This window comes from Stylophora pistillata, chromosome 4, assembly GCF_964205215.1.
Source record: "Stylophora pistillata chromosome 4, jaStyPist1.2, whole genome shotgun sequence".
Lineage (NCBI taxonomy): Eukaryota > Metazoa > Cnidaria > Anthozoa > Scleractinia > Pocilloporidae > Stylophora > Stylophora pistillata.
The window spans coordinates 26,942,012-26,962,428 of NC_142522.1; the positions used below are offsets into that span (position 1 = coordinate 26,942,012).

At 39.9% G+C, this 20,417-nt stretch overlaps 1 protein-coding gene across 3 annotated transcripts in view; it reads left to right on the top strand.

The window, feature by feature from the left end:
* LOC111339627 (E3 ubiquitin-protein ligase UBR4) overlaps positions 1-20,417 on the top strand; it is a 76,940-nt gene that overhangs the window by 40,935 nt on the left and 15,588 nt on the right. Inside the window, exons 43-76 of one of the 3 annotated variants that reach the window (XM_088756222.1) lie at positions 343-634; positions 875-1,075; positions 1,541-1,737; positions 2,248-2,352; positions 2,801-2,917; positions 3,405-3,527; positions 4,089-4,184; positions 4,748-4,819; positions 5,043-5,120; positions 5,281-5,328; positions 5,986-6,071; positions 6,737-6,821; positions 7,689-7,767; positions 8,220-8,438; positions 9,142-9,168; positions 10,088-10,229; positions 10,722-10,866; positions 11,491-11,576; positions 12,019-12,106; positions 12,536-12,664; positions 12,882-12,946; positions 13,227-13,287; positions 13,372-13,443; positions 13,818-13,924; positions 14,575-14,713; positions 14,964-15,092; positions 15,739-15,906; positions 16,379-16,594; positions 16,903-17,085; positions 17,977-18,061; positions 18,441-18,568; positions 18,975-19,313; positions 19,816-19,856; positions 20,228-20,369. In XM_088756222.1, coding sequence (XP_088612348.1) covers positions 343-634; positions 875-1,075; positions 1,541-1,737; positions 2,248-2,352; positions 2,801-2,917; positions 3,405-3,527; positions 4,089-4,184; positions 4,748-4,819; positions 5,043-5,120; positions 5,281-5,328; positions 5,986-6,071; positions 6,737-6,821; positions 7,689-7,767; positions 8,220-8,438; positions 9,142-9,168; positions 10,088-10,229; positions 10,722-10,866; positions 11,491-11,576; positions 12,019-12,106; positions 12,536-12,664; positions 12,882-12,946; positions 13,227-13,287; positions 13,372-13,443; positions 13,818-13,924; positions 14,575-14,713; positions 14,964-15,092; positions 15,739-15,906; positions 16,379-16,594; positions 16,903-17,085; positions 17,977-18,061; positions 18,441-18,568; positions 18,975-19,313; positions 19,816-19,856; positions 20,228-20,369 — 4,290 coding nt within the window. The remainder of the gene's footprint in view (positions 1-342; positions 635-874; positions 1,076-1,540; positions 1,738-2,247; positions 2,353-2,800; positions 2,918-3,404; positions 3,528-4,088; positions 4,185-4,747; positions 4,820-5,042; positions 5,121-5,280; positions 5,329-5,985; positions 6,072-6,736; positions 6,822-7,688; positions 7,768-8,219; positions 8,439-9,141; positions 9,169-10,087; positions 10,230-10,721; positions 10,867-11,490; positions 11,577-12,018; positions 12,107-12,535; positions 12,665-12,881; positions 12,947-13,226; positions 13,288-13,371; positions 13,444-13,817; positions 13,925-14,574; positions 14,714-14,963; positions 15,093-15,738; positions 15,907-16,378; positions 16,595-16,902; positions 17,086-17,976; positions 18,062-18,440; positions 18,569-18,974; positions 19,314-19,815; positions 19,857-20,227; positions 20,370-20,417) is intronic. The other 2 variants (XM_088756223.1, XM_088756224.1) reach the window with 2 other exon arrangements.

Here is a 20,417-nt window from a genome sequence, read left to right on the forward strand (position 1 = left end):
TCTTTTTAAGTATTATACGGTGGTTTTTATTGGTGTTGCTTTATTTCTGTTGTATGGAAGTGGCGATTCAGAAGTTTTGCTTCGTAATTCTTAACACCACACATACATACTTTACTTTGCAATGTGATAAGACTGGACGCACGACTGGGAGGTCTCCAGGTAGTTTCTTAAGCCGTGATTGTAAACAGCCAGCTTGCCAACATGCCCCCCTGCACGTTGAATATTTCTTTTTTGACGTAATGTTTTGGCCCACTAGCCATTTTGCTACGAGCACTGCTGATAGCGAACAGGTCATTAACTCAATTTAATTATATGAAAATATTTTTCTCTCTCGCATTGAAGGCTGCACCAGAAGAGCCTGCTCAAGAACAAAGCCAGCCATCAGCAGCAGGGCCTTCCATAGCAAGTGCCGCCAGTCATCTGGAGGCCTTACTGCTTGGTGCTGGCGGCCTGCCAGGCATGTTGGATCTGCCTCCAGATGCAGATGATGAAGCCATGGTGGAGCTTGCCATTGCTCTTAGCCTTCAGGACCAAGCGGGTGGACAAGGTCTAAGTCTTCCTGGTTTGCCACTTCCTGCTGTTCAAGCCATCGGAATACCTGTTGAAGCTGCCATGTCGTCTGATACAGCTTCAGGTAAACGTACCACAACAGAGAAATTGTCAGATTGGGGCATTGTGCAAATGGAGTGGTTATATTTTCGTTAAGACATGCAAAGTTACTTCCATCTACTTAGTTTGTGAGGAAATTAATTTATTGCGCTGCATCAGCTGACGAAGGAAGTATTCAACTGATAATTAAACTGATAGTTTATCTGCCTTTTTCAACTTCTGGGTCGTTATTATTTACGAGTATCCATATGCCACTTGTCGTTAGGTCAAGGAAGCGAAGATGAGTATGAAGTTCCACCCTGTAGTGCCCAGGGCTCCTCAGCAGGGCATAGCGCTCCCAGGTCTCCTTTGCCTCCTGACACGGGACATAGTGGGGCTGAATTTGAAAGTGGAAGCAGTTTAGATTCAGTTGCTGCAGAGACTGGGACCAGCATAGAAACTATCGTCATGGGAAGTGAGCAAGCAGGTTGGTTTATCATCCTTCAGCTCCAGATGGTGACTTATTTCCTTATGTTCTGTTTTGATGGTGATAATTTTTACTTCACCCTGGTTTACCGGAAAAAGAGGGCTAATTAGGACTTTGACTGGCCTGGAAGTAAAAGGGATTCCCAGGCAGGTTTTGCGTCGACAACTCCGTGACTTGATCAAGAGAACGGCTATGGAATAGGGGTGGGGGGGGGGGGGGAGGTTAGGAGGTGGGTGATGAGTAGAGAGGGTGTTCACTTGCTTGACTGTTATTTCCTCAAGGAAGAATGGTGGTTTCTTGCAACGTAGGCAGGAAACGCCTTGGGCAGTGATTATTTATCAGATGTGCAAAACGTAGTCATTCGAACAGGAACGGGAACAACTAAGACTGTGGAAACTATCATTTTTGGCCAAGACCTATTAAAGAATAAAATTCCTTGATGAATTCTGTGGCTCTTCTTTTCAGCTGCTGTGGACAGCCAACCTGGCAGTAGGAATAATGAAGATGAGGAGCAGGGTCGGGCTCATACTTCAGGAGACAAAGAATCGCAGATGGATCAAGAGAAGCTACACTCGCTGAAGCTTCTACTCTTGGATGAACTGTTGCTTCATCTTCCTAAGTTGAAAGATGTTGGTGGTGTCCAGGCCATACCCTTCATGCAGGTTTGATGGCCGGGCATTATTTAAACGAGCTCTTTTTTCTTCATTTTGGAAAAAGATGGGTCAAAGAAGAAATTTCACAAAACTACTTGTGTAGAAATTACGGTAGTAAGGGCGTTAACTGTTGTGTCACGTCTACGAGCTACGCACAACGGGTTTGAATAATGTAGAGAAAAATAAACAAGTGTTTTGTGATAACAGAATGCCTCTAGAACCTTTACTATATGTAGGTGCACAAAAAAAAGCATATGATTTCGAAAATTACTAAGGCATTAACATGATTACAAGGTTTGAAGACTATGGCCCCCCACCCTGTTCCCCTTTAAGCATTTTGAGCGCCGAGATGAAAAATTGGCATGGTCGTATTTTAGGCGGGACTCTGTAATTTGTGCACTTCAAGTAGGAAAAAAAAACAATTACGCTGGAACTCGTAGATTTCGTCGCCACACGGAGTAAAAATTAGTCAACAGTACGCTACAGGTTGGAAATCTCATCCAATTTCTTATTTTATAGGTCTTGCTGATGCTGAGTTCTGATTTGGAAGACAGTGAAAGAGACAGGGCAGCATTGAGTAAAGTGTTGTCGACGTGCTTAGAAGAGCTGAAGCTGGATCAGATTGTAACTACTCATGCCTTCCCTGTTTTGTTACTATCCTTTCAACCAGTCAGACTCAAAACTAAACTAATCGCGACTTGACCGCTCGCGTTTTTCCCGCGCCTTTTTCCCGCGCTTTTCCTTGGTAGATTTAACGTTTTCATCGCCTCCATGCGATATTTTCCTTCCTTTGTTTGTCTGTTTTTATTAATTTGCTTTGGTTTACAGTCTTCAATGGAAATGCGTTTCAAAAGAGTGCCTGTGGATTGATTATTTCTTACAGTATGCTATGCTTGGGTTCTAACAAAGCGACTGAAGCTAGCTTGTGATGTACATTAGCAAGCCTCATAGCTGAACTATAGAGAAAATAAAAGTTTGTTCGTTGCGCTTTTTCTTTGGTACTGCCGAGAATGGTTTCAGTTGCTATCGATATGAAACTTACACTGAAAATATCATTCTTTTATTATTTTAGCAGGATGTGAAACACATTTCATCTCGATCCAAACAACACGAGGTCTGGCTGATCATCATGAGGCTGTTGAGTGTGCTGATGTCAAGAACAAAGTCCAGTTCAAAAAGTGGTTCTGAGGTAACGAAAATTTATCATCTTTGCTTAAAGATAAGTGCTTGTAAGCGCAATTTCCTTATCAAATGTGGAAGTCATAAGGGATTGCACTGGTCTGCTTTACTTTGAACAGTGATTGGCCCGGTAAAAACATATGTCGTCTCGGTTACTCGCGTTTTCTGTTGAGGTAAAATGAGAAGGAGCCATGTACACCTTTTTCTTTCTAATTTTTTTGATTTATGAGAATTATATTACCGAAATGAGAAGATCTTTATTTACAGCCAAGAGATCCATGTTACATCTGTGTGTAGTTGTTGAGTACAGTGCTTATTTAACAGCTACGCGAAAAAGTGCAACATTTTCAAACTTGTAAATATTTGAGAACGAGAGTGGATTGAACTGCAAGACTTGTCAGCAGTAAAAAAGTTTATTAGAATTAGTGCAAATTTATTTTGAAACCAGGTGTAACCGTGAAGACCTAGTAACTCATGATGGATATTTTTCCCTCAAGGCTTCCTCTTTGGTGTGTAGACAAACGTCAGCCACTCTGTGTGAGTTGGGAATTACAAGTAACTGTCTGGAAATTCTAAAGACTCTTTTGGAGCACTGGAAAGAGGTGGCCAGCCACGAAGAAGTAGGCCTCCATTTGAAATTCTATAAACACCAAGATCTTTTCATTGTTACATGAACAACTTAACAGTTTAGGTGGATGTCAAACTGAAATAACGAAAGTATCAACAAGAATCTTACATTATTCAGGGCTCGACACTAACTCTTCAACTTACTATCCAAGTGGCTAGTGACAACGTAGATGTTACGACAATTTCAGTTTGTTTACTAGCCAAATTGGCCAGTGGAAATCGAAAACCACCAGCCAAAAAACTGAATTTCTACTTGTCCGTGGCTAGTTGGCTACCGTTAGTGTCGAGCCCTGGTTATTGAAAAACATGACAAAATAGTACTCTGATTTTAATTTGAATTGTACATGGTACTTTTATGAAAGGAACAAAAATATTCAATTTTGCCCGAGTAATATTAACTCTGTTATCAATTTTTTCTGTGTTCGAGTCTTCAAATGTCGTACTTTATTTAAGAGACTTCCCTTCCTACATGCTGTTGACGTAACTTCATGCTTTCGGCTTTTAACACTATCAACTACCTAATCTCAGGGATAAAATTATTTTTGTTTATCCAGGAGGAGCCGTCTGGTATCGGTGGAGCATTATTGAAGCCTCATCCCACAAGCCCACCACCGGACATGTCACCATTCTTCCTAAGACAGTATGTCAAGGTGCGTTCTGTTCATTGGAAGATTACTTTGTTTAACGATGGAGACTTCGTATGCTTTATTTTGTGTAGTCCAATGAAAGATACCCACTCTGTGGTGAGCAATGATGAGAAGAAATTTTCAATCGAAGATCTCAAGTAATACGCCACGACATTGGTTAAAATCTACTGCGCTGTTTTATTGGTGAAGAAAACTTACGTCAGCTTCTCAGCCAATCGGATGCAAAGCGCTTGTCGCGACCCGGTACAGGGTATTTCCTGCTCTTCTGACAGTTTTCTTGATTTAACTGACTTCTCAATGACATCTTTTGATAGCCTCGTTTGTTCTTATCGGCCTTTGTTGCAAATTTGGCTTTGGTTTTGAGACACCCTTTCGAAATGCACTTTATCTGTCTTTCATACTGATTGCACGTTGTGCTAAATCACTTGTGAAATGTAAACGTTCCAATATTGTTGAAAGTTCGCTTGTGTTCACTCAACATGAAGAATGTTATTCAGCGACCGGACTTGATTGCAAATATTTGTGATTTTTATAATTTTTTTTTTTAATGTTCATTCGTCATTTAGGGACACGCCGGAGATGTGTTTGAAGCTTATCCACAACTGCTGACTGAAATGGCTCTGAGACTTCCATACCAAGTAAATGTGATAAAAATCAACTTTTTAAAAAACAGGCAACCAATTGTGCGTCTAGGTTGATTGTTGTATTACACTGTGCATAATCTCAAGAGTTATTTTATTGTAAACGAATGTAATGACACCTATTAGTGTGAGTAATGTAGCTGTGCTAGTCCTTTTGCTCGGAGACAAATTGGGTAAAGCGTAAGTCTAGATTATGCTTAAAAACTTTGTTTCACTTTAGGTGAAGAAGGTTGCAGATTCTCTTCATCTTGACAATTCCCCACAGTTTGGCGAGGAATGGTATCAAATCTTGTGCGAGGTTAGTGAGGCAGAATGTACGGAAAGATTGATTTCGTTTGGTTTAATCTAAACTATGCAGAACTTGCATTGTATGCAACACAATCTATATCATACATGCAGTTTTCACATACATGCAGTTTTCACTGGTAACGTTAAAATATCCTTTTCTTTTATTTTAGTACCTTCTGATTCAGCAGACTCCATTCGTGAGAAGACAAGTCCGAAAGGTAAATAACCACTGAAAAGGCTACTGCTAAGAAACAGAACACGAACCTTAAGAACCAAACCTTAATGAATCTAAGAATTGAACCTTGCGAGCCTTAAGAACTCAATACTGCGAACGTTTGTTTCATACTTAATTAGAACGTAGCATGAAGCCGAATACTGTTTATCTTATGAAGTGGCGTGTTTATTGACACATGCATAGCTTTCCTATACCAGAAATTGAGTTGAAGTCTTGGAGAGAAGTTGTTGTTCACGAGTTCGGATAGTTGTTTTGACGAGCTAGAGTCTTAGAATCTTGTTAAATTCAATTCTAGGAGGATACACCCAATAAAAACCTTAACAGCTACCATTCACCTTAGGCTATAGTAAATGAGAAAGAAGATCTGACCTTTTTTGGTCATTTTCGTTCAAATATAAATTATTGTAAGCATAGCCTTCCCCCTCTGAAGGGGTGCATCTAAAAATTATTGCCAGAGCTTCCTAAATTGATGCGAGGAAAACAACTAGTAAGAATCTCAAAAGCAGGTTTGCCTCAGTTTCAGTCATTTGGTATCACGATGTGTTGAACTGTGATTACATAAACTAAATCTTCACTTGTGCCTCGCTCTCTTCCTCCAAATATTCGTTATTTAATAGCAAAATTGTTGTTTTTCTTACAGCTGTTGCTGTTCCTGTGTGGATCTAAAGAAAGTTATCGCCAATTAAGAGATCTTCATGCTCTAAAATCACACATGAAAATTGTCAGGTGGGTTCAAAGAATTTACATTTTTAGTTGAAAAATAGAATTTTTGCGTGAAGTGTAAAACGGTTTTTCCCATTGTCATTATTACTTTATTATTTCCATTTGCAGAAGAACCTTTTCTTTATTCTACGTGGACGACTGTTCAGATGAATAAATGAACTCAAATCTACAAAACTACAACTTAATAATTACTCGTAGCTAGAGTTTTTAACGTTGTTTGTGAGGTAGTTGTTGTTGACGTAGTGGTGCTTGTTGTTGTTGTTGACGTGGTGCTTGTTGTTGTTGTTGACGTAGTGGTGCTTGTTGTTGTTGTTGACGTAGTGGTGCTTGTTGTTGTTAACGTAGTGGTGCTTGTTGTTGTTGTTGTTGACGTAGTGGTGCTTGTTGTTGTTGTTTTTGTTTTGTCACTAACAGGCTACAAAATGATTAAGTCATGCTGTGCCTTCTTATTCATGAAGTCATGCTGTGCCTTCTGACATACTTTTAATCAAACTTGTAAGATGTTACACCAAGCCCAGGGTATTCGGAAGGAGGGTAACGTTATCCTGTGGATAAATCTCTATACAGTGGAATGCGCAGTACGTTTTATTAGCTTTTATCCATTAGATAGCAGTGTAACTGTTGAATAGTGTTATCCCACGTATTTATCAGAGTATACCATTTAACAGGGACCTTAGCAAGCAAGGCGGTTTTAGATATGAAAGTTTGAGCAATCCACCGATCAATCTACCATATGACACCCTCATTACACTGGTGAGTAATCTGCGTATCATTTTGTCTGCCAAACAACTTTATTTGATAATAGTTCAAAGCGTAGGTAATACGTCCTCTTTGCGTACTGTTTATCTTATAATCTAATAAGCTTAGAAGAAGTTGCTGGGTGTTTTTTCCTTAAGCAGTTAAGATAGGTAGCCATATTCAAAACCACAGGAAAATAAGTGTCAATTCTCTTGCGTGGAGAGAGTCCTGTCAATTGTAGAATGTATTAGTGGTTGAATTTCTTCGAAGGGGAGTTATTATGACAATGACATCTAATGACTTTGCTGTTGCGCGAACGACTGATCGGGAGGGGTTTCGGTGGAGAGATTTAGCGCCGCATTTACGTGAAACGGCAAACGTTAGCTTGCCCTTTCACATTGTAAGTAAAATAGCGTGAACTTTACTGGTTTGGCTTCGCGCGTGCTCTCGTCCTGGTGGATTTTAAGGCGCCCACGTATGACGTACAACGAATAGCTTTGGTGCCCTTTTTCCGACAATTAACTTCTACTCTGTAAGAGAAAAAGCGAAGAAAATCTTACCTACTCAGCAAACGCGAAACAGGGTATTTTTACTTAGAAGCGGCAATGCGCAACCGGCAATCGTTAAAAAAATGGCGGAAAAATGTGGTCACGCGATCACTCATGCCGTTTACCTTTCACGCAAACGCGGTGCTAAATTTTCTAATGTCACCTTACGGCACAGCGACCTATAACACTATAGGACGCTACTTATTGAAAAGTTATTGAAACTCCCTGCTGATCTCGGTACTTGTATATGTCAAAAGTTAGAAGTAATTAAGGTGTGCAGTGCAATGTGAGTCTGCTGGTTCATGTTAAGAGATAACGATTTCCTTCCACGCAGATCGAACACCTAAAGGCATGTTCTGAAATTGCGTCTAGTCGTATCAGCAACTGGCAGGCATTCTGTCTACGGGAAACAGGTCAGTGCATCTTCCACTTGTGTTTATCATCAATATAGTGGAACCTCTCTTGTAGGACTCCTCTAAGTAGGGACACTTCACTCCAAGCGTCATACATTGTACTCCAGACTAAAACAAAAATGCTCTTATAACCGTTGAAGGGACATCTTTGCACAAGGGACACTTTCTCCCAGTCTCGAGGGTTTTCCTTGAATGAAAGTTCCATTGTGTCATCATAATATCACGACTGATAACATTGCTGGCGAAAGTAACAGATTAAAAGTCAGTAAAGCGGCATAAGCTTCTCTATGAAACTACTTAGTTTAATTTACAGTAATCGTTAATGGTCGACAATTGATTGAATCCTAGTAACTAATTGAAACTTTATTAAATGTAGTTTTCAGAGCTCTACAACGGATGTTAACCTTGTAATGATTTAATATGATAGTGATGGTGTTGACTCCTTATTGCAGATACTCTTCCATTTCTGTTGAGGAGCAGCTTCCTGTTTGAAGAGGGTGTCACACCTCTAATGTTACAGTTGTTAGGTTACGCCATTTGTGAAATGAAATCGCAACCATCAAGCTCTCCACAGAAAAGCAAGAAGGACAAGGACAAAGAGAAGTCAAAGAGCAAAGATAAGGATTCTGACAAAGACAAAGACAAACACAAGGACAAAGAGAAGGCTTCAGGTTAGTTTTTCCATTGCTAAGAAAAGAGATGCCCATTGTTTGGGTGTTTTTTGATTGAGCATATAGCTAGACTGATACCAAAGTAATGTCAAAAGTGGATTCAATCGGTGGAAAATGTCGTAATAGACCAGTGAGAAGTCAACTTTAAAACAGGAAACTGGTTGAGGCTCGAGAAAACGCAAGTGATTGAGAAATTAGCTCCAGTTTTCTATACCGATCAAGTAGTATAGTAAAGTAAAGTAAAAGAAGGGAAATCTTAAATTACTCTCAACAATCGATTGAAATTTCTGTACATTCTGTAAGAAATGCTTGTGCCCTACCTCAGGTAAGCGAGTTGTTTGAATACAGTTTGCATATCCCAAGTGGTGAATTTTCTTCCTGCTTGTTGTCAAGTTATGCTGAAAGTTACTTTCGAATTGTGCCAAAGCAGCATTGTAGTAATGATGCCACTGAACAACAGCATAAAGCATTCGTTTTCCCCTCATGCTCCCCGGGTAGTTATTTGACGCTTTAATAAAAACCGAAGTCATGCTTTTGGTTACATTTCTACTGTTTTAGAGAGGGGGGCATCTCATTAGCTACGTGTAATTGCGTTTCTTTTAGAGGGTAATTCCCGGTTTGTTAGTTTGGAACATTTATAGTGGCCTTAAAGCTATGCATATCTTTTATCAGACGCAATTTAAAGTTTATTTATTTTTTGCAGGTTCGGCAGACACTGGAAGGAGCGAAGGTAGGTTGACCACATTCTAAGTCCAGGGTAAATATAGTTAAAACTTTTCCTCGTTCCCTTATTGGTTTTATCTCACCTTCAAGAGTGACTGACTTCTAATTTATCCTTTCGGTATCACCCCTGAATCAGATTTAAGTTTAAACAAATTCTACTTGTTAGTGCCACAGGAAATACATAAAGAACGTGATTTTATCTCTCAGTTAGTACGTGCACTATGATTGTTAAATTCAACCGGCCGTATAACACTGCAGGGCCCGTCAAATTCAATAGTTTTCGTTTGAATTCGAAACTTGCCCCACTATTTGAACCCAGAGATGTAATAAATACCTCGGTATCCTCCTTTTTCTCGATCTGTACTATAAGTAACGGAACCTCGTTTTTTCCCGCTTGGTAAACGTAACTTACAGTAAGGACCTCGAACTCGGTTAGTAAGAGTTATGTATAGGAATATACGCTCGCACGTGATCAGTTAAAACACTGCAGTTTGAAAAGTGATGAGAAAGATGAAGAACATCAACTCGAAATTATTTTTAAGTAATACTAATTTTTTTCAGAGCTAAACTTTTACGAAATGTGACAAACAGTGGTGAAAATTGACATTCAGATCCTGAGAGTGAATGGGTGAAAAAACGAGACTTTCTTGGGCCGCTTTCTGACCTTCTCCTCGACCCCCTTTTGTCCTTGTCCTGTGCCCCTTTCTGTCCTTTCCTGGGCCCCCTTTTATCATTGTCTTGGGTCTTTTTTTGTCCTTTTCCTAGCCCCCCTTTCTCTTCTCTTGATCCCCTTTCTGTCCTTCACCTGGGCAGTCCATCGATTTCGATATGGACTGAACTCTTATTGAACGAAACATGGTATGTTTGCTGTGTATTTTTTTAAAGAGATGTTCAAATTGCTCACGTGACATAACTGTTGCATTCAGCAGCTGCTCAGAGCCTGGTTCAGTTGCTGCATGACAGTGTCAATGGAGAAGTGATGATTCAGTTTGTCCAGACCTTTCTTTTAGAGTCTAATGCCACTGCTGTGAGGTGGCAGGTTCACGAACTGCTTTACAACATGCACAAGTATGTCCACATCACTTGTGTTTTTTAATACCTTAAATCATCTTCGCATTTCTTACCATAAAAGCGCCAACGACCCCTCTCCCCCTCTACCCCTCTCCCCCTCTCCCCCTCTCCCCCTCTCCCCCTGAACCGCCGTATTAATTTTAAAGGCTTCTAAACAGAGGGGCTGGTGAGAGTGGTCGGGTTGGTATAGGTATTTAGAAAGCAACGATCTGACCTAAAATGCAAGTCATTACTCTTACTCTGGCTGCCACCAAACTTAAACTAATACTATGTGCAGTTTGTAGTTTGGTTGCCGAACCAGCAATGTTGAAGCGAGAGAGAGAGTGATGGGAAGTGGCTTCCTAGAGAGGGGGTTGAATAGAAACTTGATGCTCTCGGCGGTGGAAGGGGCTTATCAGTTGCAGGCGTGTAAAACCGTTTATTGTGTTTTTATATATATATGTATGTATGTGGTAACCTCTTTTTTAAAATTAAACTTGAATTTGCCAGGTACTCAACCAACAGCCAGCAAGTGCAGTTGTCCAAGTTGATGTGGAAAATCTGGCCATTCCTACCAGACTATGGCCGACGAGCGGCTCAGTTTGTTGATCTCCTGGGATACTTTTCGATCAAGTGTGAATCAAGCTCTGATGAGGTATTTGACTCAATCTGATAAAGTACTCGCGCGTTGGTGTTGCAAGAGGTGGGCGTGAAGTCTCTACAAACGTTTTATGAGATGGGCTTCGTTAAATGTTTGTCATGTAACAGTGTTGTTCCTTTTGTCTGTGTTACTGTAGATACACTTGGCTATTTCTTGCGTCAAACCTTATTTTCGCCAGCAAGTTTCCTATGAGAAGTCTTTCTTGGCATTGTCATGCGACTGTTGTGTTTACGACCCCATTGCTTATTAAAAAAATCTTTTTAAGAACGTTTTCGTCAAACAAATGTGTACAGCAATTGCTTTTTGCAGCTGATCTCACTCCCTTGGTTAGAACGAAGAAATTCACGAAATTCTTGGTGGATTTCTTCGTTTTGATTGTCTTCAAGAAGTATGATAGTTGTGTTTTGCGACCCCATCGAAGGAAATACTTTTAGAGGAACAGCGCGGACAAAAAGGGCCCATCTCGCCCCTTCAATCAGCGCACGCAGCAATCAATAAAATAAATATGAAATAAATGGCAGCTGAATCATTAAAATTAGTAACCACCTCAATGTCACTCGTCCTAATACCCCGCTGATAATGTCACCGTTAAGACACTGACGAGTTTCTGATTTGCAGTTGCAGGAATATTGTGTTAAGGCAGTTCAAGTATTAATGGCACAGAATAACGTTCTTGCAAACCATCCTAACTCCAACGTATACAGGTCAGTGTCTGCGTGCACTTGTTATTATTACCGGCCAGTGAAAGTAAATCTTACGATAAATCATTAACAAGTGGTAAATAGAAGAAGTTTGGTGAAGTTTAATAGATTCGACTAAGATTTTATCTCTGTTTTATGATAGGCCTTTTTTATTCCCTTAAGTTACATCTTCAAATAAATCAAGGAAATGTTTCATATTTCTTGATTTGTTGCGTTTTTGAAAAAAATCACCATTGACTTAACCTTTCAAATTTTTTTGTATGGGGCTTCTTGTTTTTTTTTCGTAATTATTATTTTAGTTTCCCATTTTCGCATTCGTTTTTCAATTTCTCGTTTCAGACTCATTTTAACAATGAGGTGAATAATTTACAAATCGGAAATCGCCAAAAATCTTTCACTGTTGTGGTGGTTTCTGGAAGTAAATGCTATTTTTGTTTTCGTTTAGGATGTTGTCAGGGTTTGTGGAGTTTGATGGCTATTATCTGGAGAGCGATCCCTGTCTTGTCTGTAACAATCCGGAAGTTCCTTTCCAAGTATGACTTTACTTGTGCTTCGTTGTCCTTTTGTTTATTTGAAAGGAGAAATTGGATGCTGGGCACTCTTACGGTTTAAAAGTGTTAATCTACGCGTGAAATTGATACCAGCATCAGTAAAGGCACCTAACCACTTTCAGATTCCTATGATAAAGTGTTATCAAACCAAAAGCAGAAGAAGACTCTCCGTACATGGTTTTGTCTGCACGCAAGGGAGTTAGGAGAATTCGGGAAAGTTATGCAACTCCGAGACATAGTCGAGGATTTACTGAACTTTAGTTTACAAAGTTGATTCAGTTGTAACGTACTGTCTGAAACTTGGTTCACTCTGTAAGGTATTGTTTTACATTTAATGACTAGCGTTGAATTTTAAATGTTGTTTTTGAGGAAGGCTTAAGACCTCTCAATTGTAAAATTCATTTCCGATAGAGCCTGAAGTTGTCTGCCATCAAAGGGGATTCCCGCTTCACCACAACATGTCAGCTTGTAAAGCTGATTGGAAGTCATACAATCTCAAGAGTCACATTGAGGATTGCAGATCTCAAGAGGCAAAAAATGGTAGGATATTACGCTGTCTCGAATTTGCAGCAAAGTTCTTTATTCATCAAGCTATAAACATTACTGAAACTAAGACATCTTTTACCCTAGCTGTATTGACTCACTGACTAAATTTGGGCGACTTATCTGTTAGAGCTTGGAGCATAGGTTCCTTTGCAAAGTAAGGTAAGAGAAATACTTACGTCTCTTTACCTTCGTTTCCTTTCTTTTATGATAGGTCCGAACCATTAATTTGTACTACAACAACCGCACCGTGCAAGCAGTCGTGGAACTCAAGAACAAGTGAGTTCTCAACTTCGCCGTGTTACTACTTTCGAGTTGAATCTTAAATTAACATTTGACGGTCTTTGAATAGTGAACCGTTGAACTAATGAAAGCGTTATTTGATTGCTATGTATTACTTGGGTAAAATTAAAAGTTTCGCGACAAAAATTACTACAACATAGTGGGTGAGTGATAAAGTCTTAGCAGCAAAGTGATACAACCGAAATTTAATGAAACTAGTGGTCTAAATGTGATGAATTGTTTTCTGAAGCGTGTTGAAACTTTTTAACTATTGCAGGAGATCCTTGTGGCACAAAGCAAAGAAATGTCACCTCACTCCAGGCCAAACAGAGCTTAAGGTTTGAAATATTTGATTTGAATTTTTATTGTCTTCTTTTAACTCGATGAACCGTCTGTCATAACCTTTCCCCCTTTCTTCACAGGTTGATTTTCCACTGCCTATAGTTGCCAGCAACTTAATGATCGAGTATGCTGATTTCTACGAAAATTTTCAGGTACGCTTCTCTCATAGTGAGCTCGATGTGTCAGATTATGTTCGTGAAATTCAGCGACTTTGTTAGGTGAACAGGGGTTCACTAGCACTTTAACTTCTTAGTGAAAATTGCCCTTCTTTCTCTATCTTGTACCTATGGCCACGGATACTTGTGTATTCTTAGTATTTTCCTTGATTCAACATAATTTGTATTCAGTTCTAAGTGAGTATATCCAGGCCACCATGTAAGGTACATTTCTGTAATTCACTCAACCGACCCCTATTAAGTTATTCATAGTTTCCTGGCTCCTCTGTGTGATCAGGAGCGCAAAATGATTGGTAGTTTAGGAGTACGATTAATTTTTTATTTTTATTTATTATTTTGTTGTCATGCAGGCTTCCTCTGAAACTCTCCAGTGCCCTCGTTGCAGTGCATCCGTGAATGCCAATCCTGGTGTTTGCAGCAACTGTGGAGAGAATGTTTACCAGTGTCACAAGTGCAGGTTGATTTCTTGATTGCTTTTTCTACTTTTGATTTTGTCACGGTGCACTTGGGAAGCGACTTTATCTTGAGACAATTTAAAATCTCATTATTCCTATTTTGATTTCCTGGTTTGTTTGTTTGTTTGTTTTTTCTTTTTTTCTTTTTTTTTTTTTTTCGCTTTCTCCATCATCGATTCTCCTCGATTTCTGTAGTTTTCTTGTTGTTGTTGTTGTTGTTGTGTTCGCTGTTGTTGTTGTTGTGTTCGTTGTTGTTGTTGTGTTCGTTGTTGTTGTTGTGTTCGTTGTTGTTGTTGTTGTTGTGTTCGTTGTTGTTGTTGTGTTCGTTGTTGTTGTTGTGTTCGTTGTTGTTGTTGTGTTCGTTGTTGTTGTTGTGTTCGTTGTTGTTGTTGTTGTTGTTGTGATTGAAGTACTGTTTGAGTAACTCGTGATACGCTGGTGGCTCTTTAATAGATTTTTTTCACTTGATCATGAATAAGAAAGAAAGAAAGAGGTACCGTTGACTTGTTTTCACGTTGATGGCTCCTGGTGATATCCTTCTTTGATCGGCCAAAAGGAGTATATTGGTTTTCAGCTCTTTGTCGCATTGTAGGCTTATTGCAGACATATTTCACAGGGAAGAGACAATCAAACCAGTGTTAAATCCTTTCAGGTCCATAAACTATGACGAGAGAGATCCATTTTTATGCAATGCGTGTGGATTCTGCAAATATGCCAAGTTTGACTACACACTTACCGCCAGACCATGTTGTGCTGTGGACCCTATTGAGAATGAAGAGGACAGAAAGAAGGTAGATCATGATTACTACATGGAGATTATTACGATTTAATAGAAAAAAAAAACCCTCTCTTGAAGAAAAGGCGAAGCTTCTCTATTTCAACCATTTTTACTTAAAATATATCTTAACATAACTTATTTTTGAATAAACGAGACCTATAGAGGTAAATGAAGTGTAAATTTAGTCTTTGGATAATGGAGCTTAAAAAGCAGACTTAAGCGACTAAGTCAGTGTTACGGATTGTTTGTGCTCTTTTTGATAGGCTGTCGGAAACATCAATTCACTGTTGGAGCGGGCAGACAGGGTTTATCGTCAGCTTGTGTCTCACAGACAGCCCTTGGACCTTCTGTTAAACAGGCTTCTCGAACATGGCCAGCAAGAACCACTACAGGTGAACAGTTCACTGGCTATGAAATATCACTGTGATTTGTTGTCAGCGGTACAAGGGTATGCTTAGGTCTGGGAGCACGTTTCCCAAGAAAATGTTTTTAAAGTTTTGCTTTTAATTAATTGGTGGGAGTAGCCCTGCCCCGTGCCGCCCTTGTTGTATACATTTCTCAAACGTTGTAAACTTGAACAGCTGCAAATACTACAAGTTTGGATGATTACATTTTGACGTAATGTGAACCATACTGAAAGGGTGAGTAGGTGAGAAGGTCTTATGTGGCGGACGCTAAAGAAAGAAACCTCCCGTCTCCAGGTTGAGTGACCCATTACCTCGTTCCAGCGGTGTTTCAGTAGACTTTCGTTAGAACCTATTTCGTTTCATTTTGGTATTGGAACATATCCCCCCATGATCACTCAGTTACCTTGTTATTCCTTTCTTGATACGAATTGTGCGGAATATCTGTAACAAGAAAAGAAAGCGTAATTTTTGAACCTTCCATGCATGGTAGCTTTCTGTTTACCAAACTAAGAGAGCTAGCTCTGTAGGATTAATAACCTTAGCTGTCTATTGTATCATTATTTTACTCCGCGCTTTATACAGAGTAATGATAATTTTCAAAGTGCTAACCTTAATCCCTTAACTGTGATAGGAGAACATACCTGCCGCAGCACCCACAGCAGCACAAGTAGTTGCGGGTGCTTCACCATCCAGCAGTTCTTCTGCTAACACGGGAGTCAATAAGGCCATCCAAGCTTTGGCTCACCGCTATTGTGTTGAATGCAAGGGCACATTTGATGAACTCAGCAAGATCACTCAGGTTTGTGCAACCTTTGGTCTAAGATTTGAACTGATTCATTGTAATATACACAAGTTCGTGTCTTGTCGCCATAGTTACAGCTGAACAGATAAGAATTGGTGATTTGTCCGTGGATGTAGCTTTTCTTACTGATCGTTGAAAGCATGAATGTGTAATCGTCCTGATTGTGAATTGTTTTCTTGAATTATTGTTTAAAACCTGAATTTTAAAACGTTCAGTTGATCAGTACCAAGTTTTGTGAGATATGTACATGTAGAACTGTGTTGAAGCGACGCAGTTGTTTATGAATTCCATCAAGTAAATTATTGTTTAGTATTCGTACACTTAGTGAGATGCAAAAGTAAAGACAGATTTTAATACCCCGAAGCTTTTGATATACTGCGCATTGGTTTGTCTTGTTCCTAATTTTTTTTTTCTTTGAGTTCTTTTTCACAACGTTTTACATCCAACTTGTCCTTTCTTTACCCAACAGAAAGTATTAGCCTCCCGGAAAGAGCTGTTGGAGTATGACTGCCGCGAGTGTAAAGGTCCAACAGAGAGCGGTAGCGGCTCCTTGTTACTCACGTCGGGTGCTAAGGGTTTGCCTGGAGAATGTTATGGCTGTGCGTCGGCTGCTATAGAGCACTGTGTGACACTCTTAAGAGCATTAGCCATGGTGCCAGGAACTCGCAAGCAACTGGTGGAAGAGGTACGTTAAGTGTGTATCGCGAAGGATCCCCGAGCTCTCAGAATCCGGAGAGTGTTGAGTATTTTAAAATTATCTGTACAGTTTAGGACACTGTCGAGCAAGCAGGTGGCTAGATTTAAGAGATCGTCGTTGATGGGGAGATATTGCACACTGAGAGGCAGGAACGTCGAACGTGTCATGCGTCGTGATAGATTAAAGGAGATGCTGCAACTTGAATCTGGTCATCGCCAGATGTATGTGTTGTACATCGTCATGTTCTTAAGTTTTAGACTTGAATTCTGACCTCTGTTCCTTCGGTATCCTTCTAGGGCCTTATACAAGAACTTGTGGAGTTTAACCTGCATGAAGGCACTCTTCAGATGAGGAGTGACGTGAGGCATCTTCTGTGTTTGTTGACCAAAGATAATGAAATTGCTACAAATCAACTGAATGAAATATTAATCGGAGCCGTTGGTGAAGCTGTCGGCAGCCATAAATCCAACCCTGCAGTGGTAGGTATTCGTGCTTGATATGTCAAATTTTCACAGGAGCTATTTAAAAAAGTTAGAGTCGTTTCCGCGACGTAGATCGCAGCCCTTTAATGAGGCAAGAGGCAAGAAAAAAACTGCAATTGCGCTAGTCAGGGAAACCTCAACCATATTTCCTGTGCACGATGCAAAACGTGTCCTTTCATTCACAACACTGATAAAATATCGGGACCTAAACGATCCATGAAGATCACCGATCACTTCACGTGCACCTCCGCTAATGTAATCTATTGCATAACTTGCACTTATTGCAAAAAGATATACATCGGCGAAACAGGCAGAAGACTAGGTGACCGATTCCGAGAACACCTTCGAGACGTGGAAAGGAATGACAGGGACACATCGAAACCAGTCGCTAGACATTTTAATTTACCTAATCATTCTAAGCAACATATGGCAATCTGCGGTCTTTCCTTACACTTAGGTAGCACGGAAAGCCGTAAAAATCTTGAACAAAAGCTCATCTTTCAAACCGGCAGTCTAAATCCCACAGGGATCAATGAACGCTTTTCATTCCACTTATTTATTCATGTTTTTCTCGTTGCCATGCACCCACCAATAACGTAGCTCCATTCTCTGCCTTTAAAAGCACACACAACCCACAATTCCTCTATTCGCTCCGACGAAGGGCTAACGCTCGAAACGTCAGCTTTTGTAATCATTACGGTGGCCAATTTACCATTTCAACTTTGTTGATATATCCATATTTCCTAAGATTACTGTTCCGCTTGTCTCCACTAACCGAAACTCTGGCTCGGAGGGATGATTTTAGGGCATAAAATTTTTTTTCCTGCTTGGCTTCTCCAACTAGGTCAACCAAATCACAAGGTTTATTTTTGTCTTTCCTCGTTGCAGGTCTCAGGAATCAGTCGGGAAATGCTACTTTTGAGTAATGCAGTTGAGATGGAGGACTCGTGCTGGGAGATGCGTTTGAGATGCGGTTAGTATCTAAGTGATAAATACATCGCAGCTAAAGTGGTTTTCTTGTAAAAAGAAATATGCATATTTTATTTCAACCGATATAGAAAAGACATCTTTTATTTTTTGATTGTCTTTTGTAATACTTGTGTCCTTGTGCCTCTTGTGATATTTTGTACTTCTGAGTGTCAATCGTATAGACCACTTTCATAAATTGCTGCCGGATTAATATTCTTTTGTTTAAATTTAAATTAGCCCCAATGGCCTCGTTCTCCAGTACAAAATTCAAAAGAATACATCTCAAGCGAGGCCAGCAGGGCTAATTTACATTTAAACAAGAGAATATTAATCCGGCAGCCATTTATGAAAGTGGTCTATTGGTGTATGTCTTTATCTCTTAGTAATGACACTGTTCATGATGTCTGTGGAAGTGCGGAGCCCCCTTATCATGGAAAGCATCACTGTACCCTGTCTAAAGATCTTGCTTAAACTTGTGAAACCACCATCGCCCAGCAGCAAAACCAATAAGGTATGTTTCTTTGGTTATGAAACTGGCGCTGTAGACATTTCCACTTGGACTTTTGCATATGTAAATGTTGTAGTTCGAATTATTGTAAGATTCGACCTTTTTCCCAAACAAATGAGCGATTTTCACAAACAAGTGATTTTAAGCATGAAACAAAATTGAAATTGAAACAATTTGAACAAAAATTGAAACAGTCATTTCCGTGGGTGGACAAACACCAACCATGTAAGAGTGAACCAGAAGAAAACCAGTGTGGTCGAATATAGCGATAATTGATAATGATGGTAAATGATACACTGAAAAAATGGGGTAGTTTTTTAAGGTTGTTAAACCATGAGGTGAGCTCCTTGAGCTGAAGCTTACGTAGTAGTTCATTTAGCGGTTTGTACCTTTTTCTCCCCTCGTAAAGGACAAAGATTGCAAATCGTTGGGCTCTGTTCAAGGTTATAGTGACGTGCGCATCAAAGCCAAGCAGTGGATGGATGGAGATACCAGTCATACTTATTCTCATTGGAAAGCCATGGCGCCCACCAAATCCAAAGTGACAACCGGGGAAAGCCGCAGTGAAGCACGAAAACGACACTTGATGGAGAAGTATGGCAGGAAATGGAAAGAGAGGACCAAGAGGAACGAAACAAGTGACGAGCAGGATCTGCGCGAGGAGGAGTGGCTGAGACAAGTGCTGTTCACTCCGTCTAACAGGGCGGCTCGAGAGATGGCTTGTACTATGATAGAGTCCTTGTGTCAGGTAAACGTACAAATAGTAAAAACAATATTCAAGAGTGGAAAGGGGAAATTGGTAGCTTAGGGAAAAACGAACAGCAGCTAGATTATCATGGTTTAAGTCGGATGGAGTCGTGTTACGTCGAAGAAGTATATTTTGGTAGTGAAATAGTTGGAGGAGCGAAAAATGGCCGCTATTGGCGAGAGCACGTCCAGGCTTTCCCTGCCGATTATCAAGTTTCTGAATCTCATCACAAATTGTATCCATGGTTACCATACAGATACCCGGCCATAATCTTAACTAAAAGCAGTCATGGAAATCTCGTTGTGATCACCCGACTTTGATTCCGTTTGTTGCGAATGTTTTAGTTTCCTTTACCAAATAGGATCTAAAGTTTAAGTTCAAAAACTACGTTGGTGTTACAGTAAGCGTTCTCGTAACCTATAATCACGCTTTACTGCCGGAATGTTACTTTCAAATCCAGGAAGCGCACTACCCAAGTTATGATTTGAATGTTCTTGTTTAGATACCCAGCCGACAGCAGCATATGCTGGACTTGCTCACAAGGTAATTAATTTTTGAGTTTTGATAATAAACTTTGCAAATCGGGAAGGTTGCTTAACTCGATTGCCAAGGGCTTGCCTTGCTCATTTTTTATTTCTGCGTAAGGATTCACCAGCGAGTACTCCGTCGCACACGAAAAAGACATTTTTTGCAACTCAGAGCCAAGATTGCTAGGGGATAGTCCTGATAAATACTTAGCATGTTGATGGGCCAATGTGAATTTACAGCGTTCATGCTCAATTAATTTTATGAAACCAGGCAACTGTTATGAGAAGCGTTAGCTTATGATGTCGCCCGGGAAGTTTTTTTTTTTTTTTTTTTCTTTTTTTTTTCTTTTTTTTTTTTTTTTTAAATAATACTACCATGTTTTACAGTTATCTGGAGGAAGTTCGAACTTCAGGAGAGAATGCGGCTGAATTCTTCCAGCTGTATCAGCGGTTGACTCAGCCTACTTACTGGAAATTTTACCTGGCACTGCAAGGAGCTCTGCTGCAAATTGGTCAGCTGTTAACAAAGGTAGAATTTTTTGTTTCATTTCTTCTCTCCTCCAAAGTTGCTAAAATG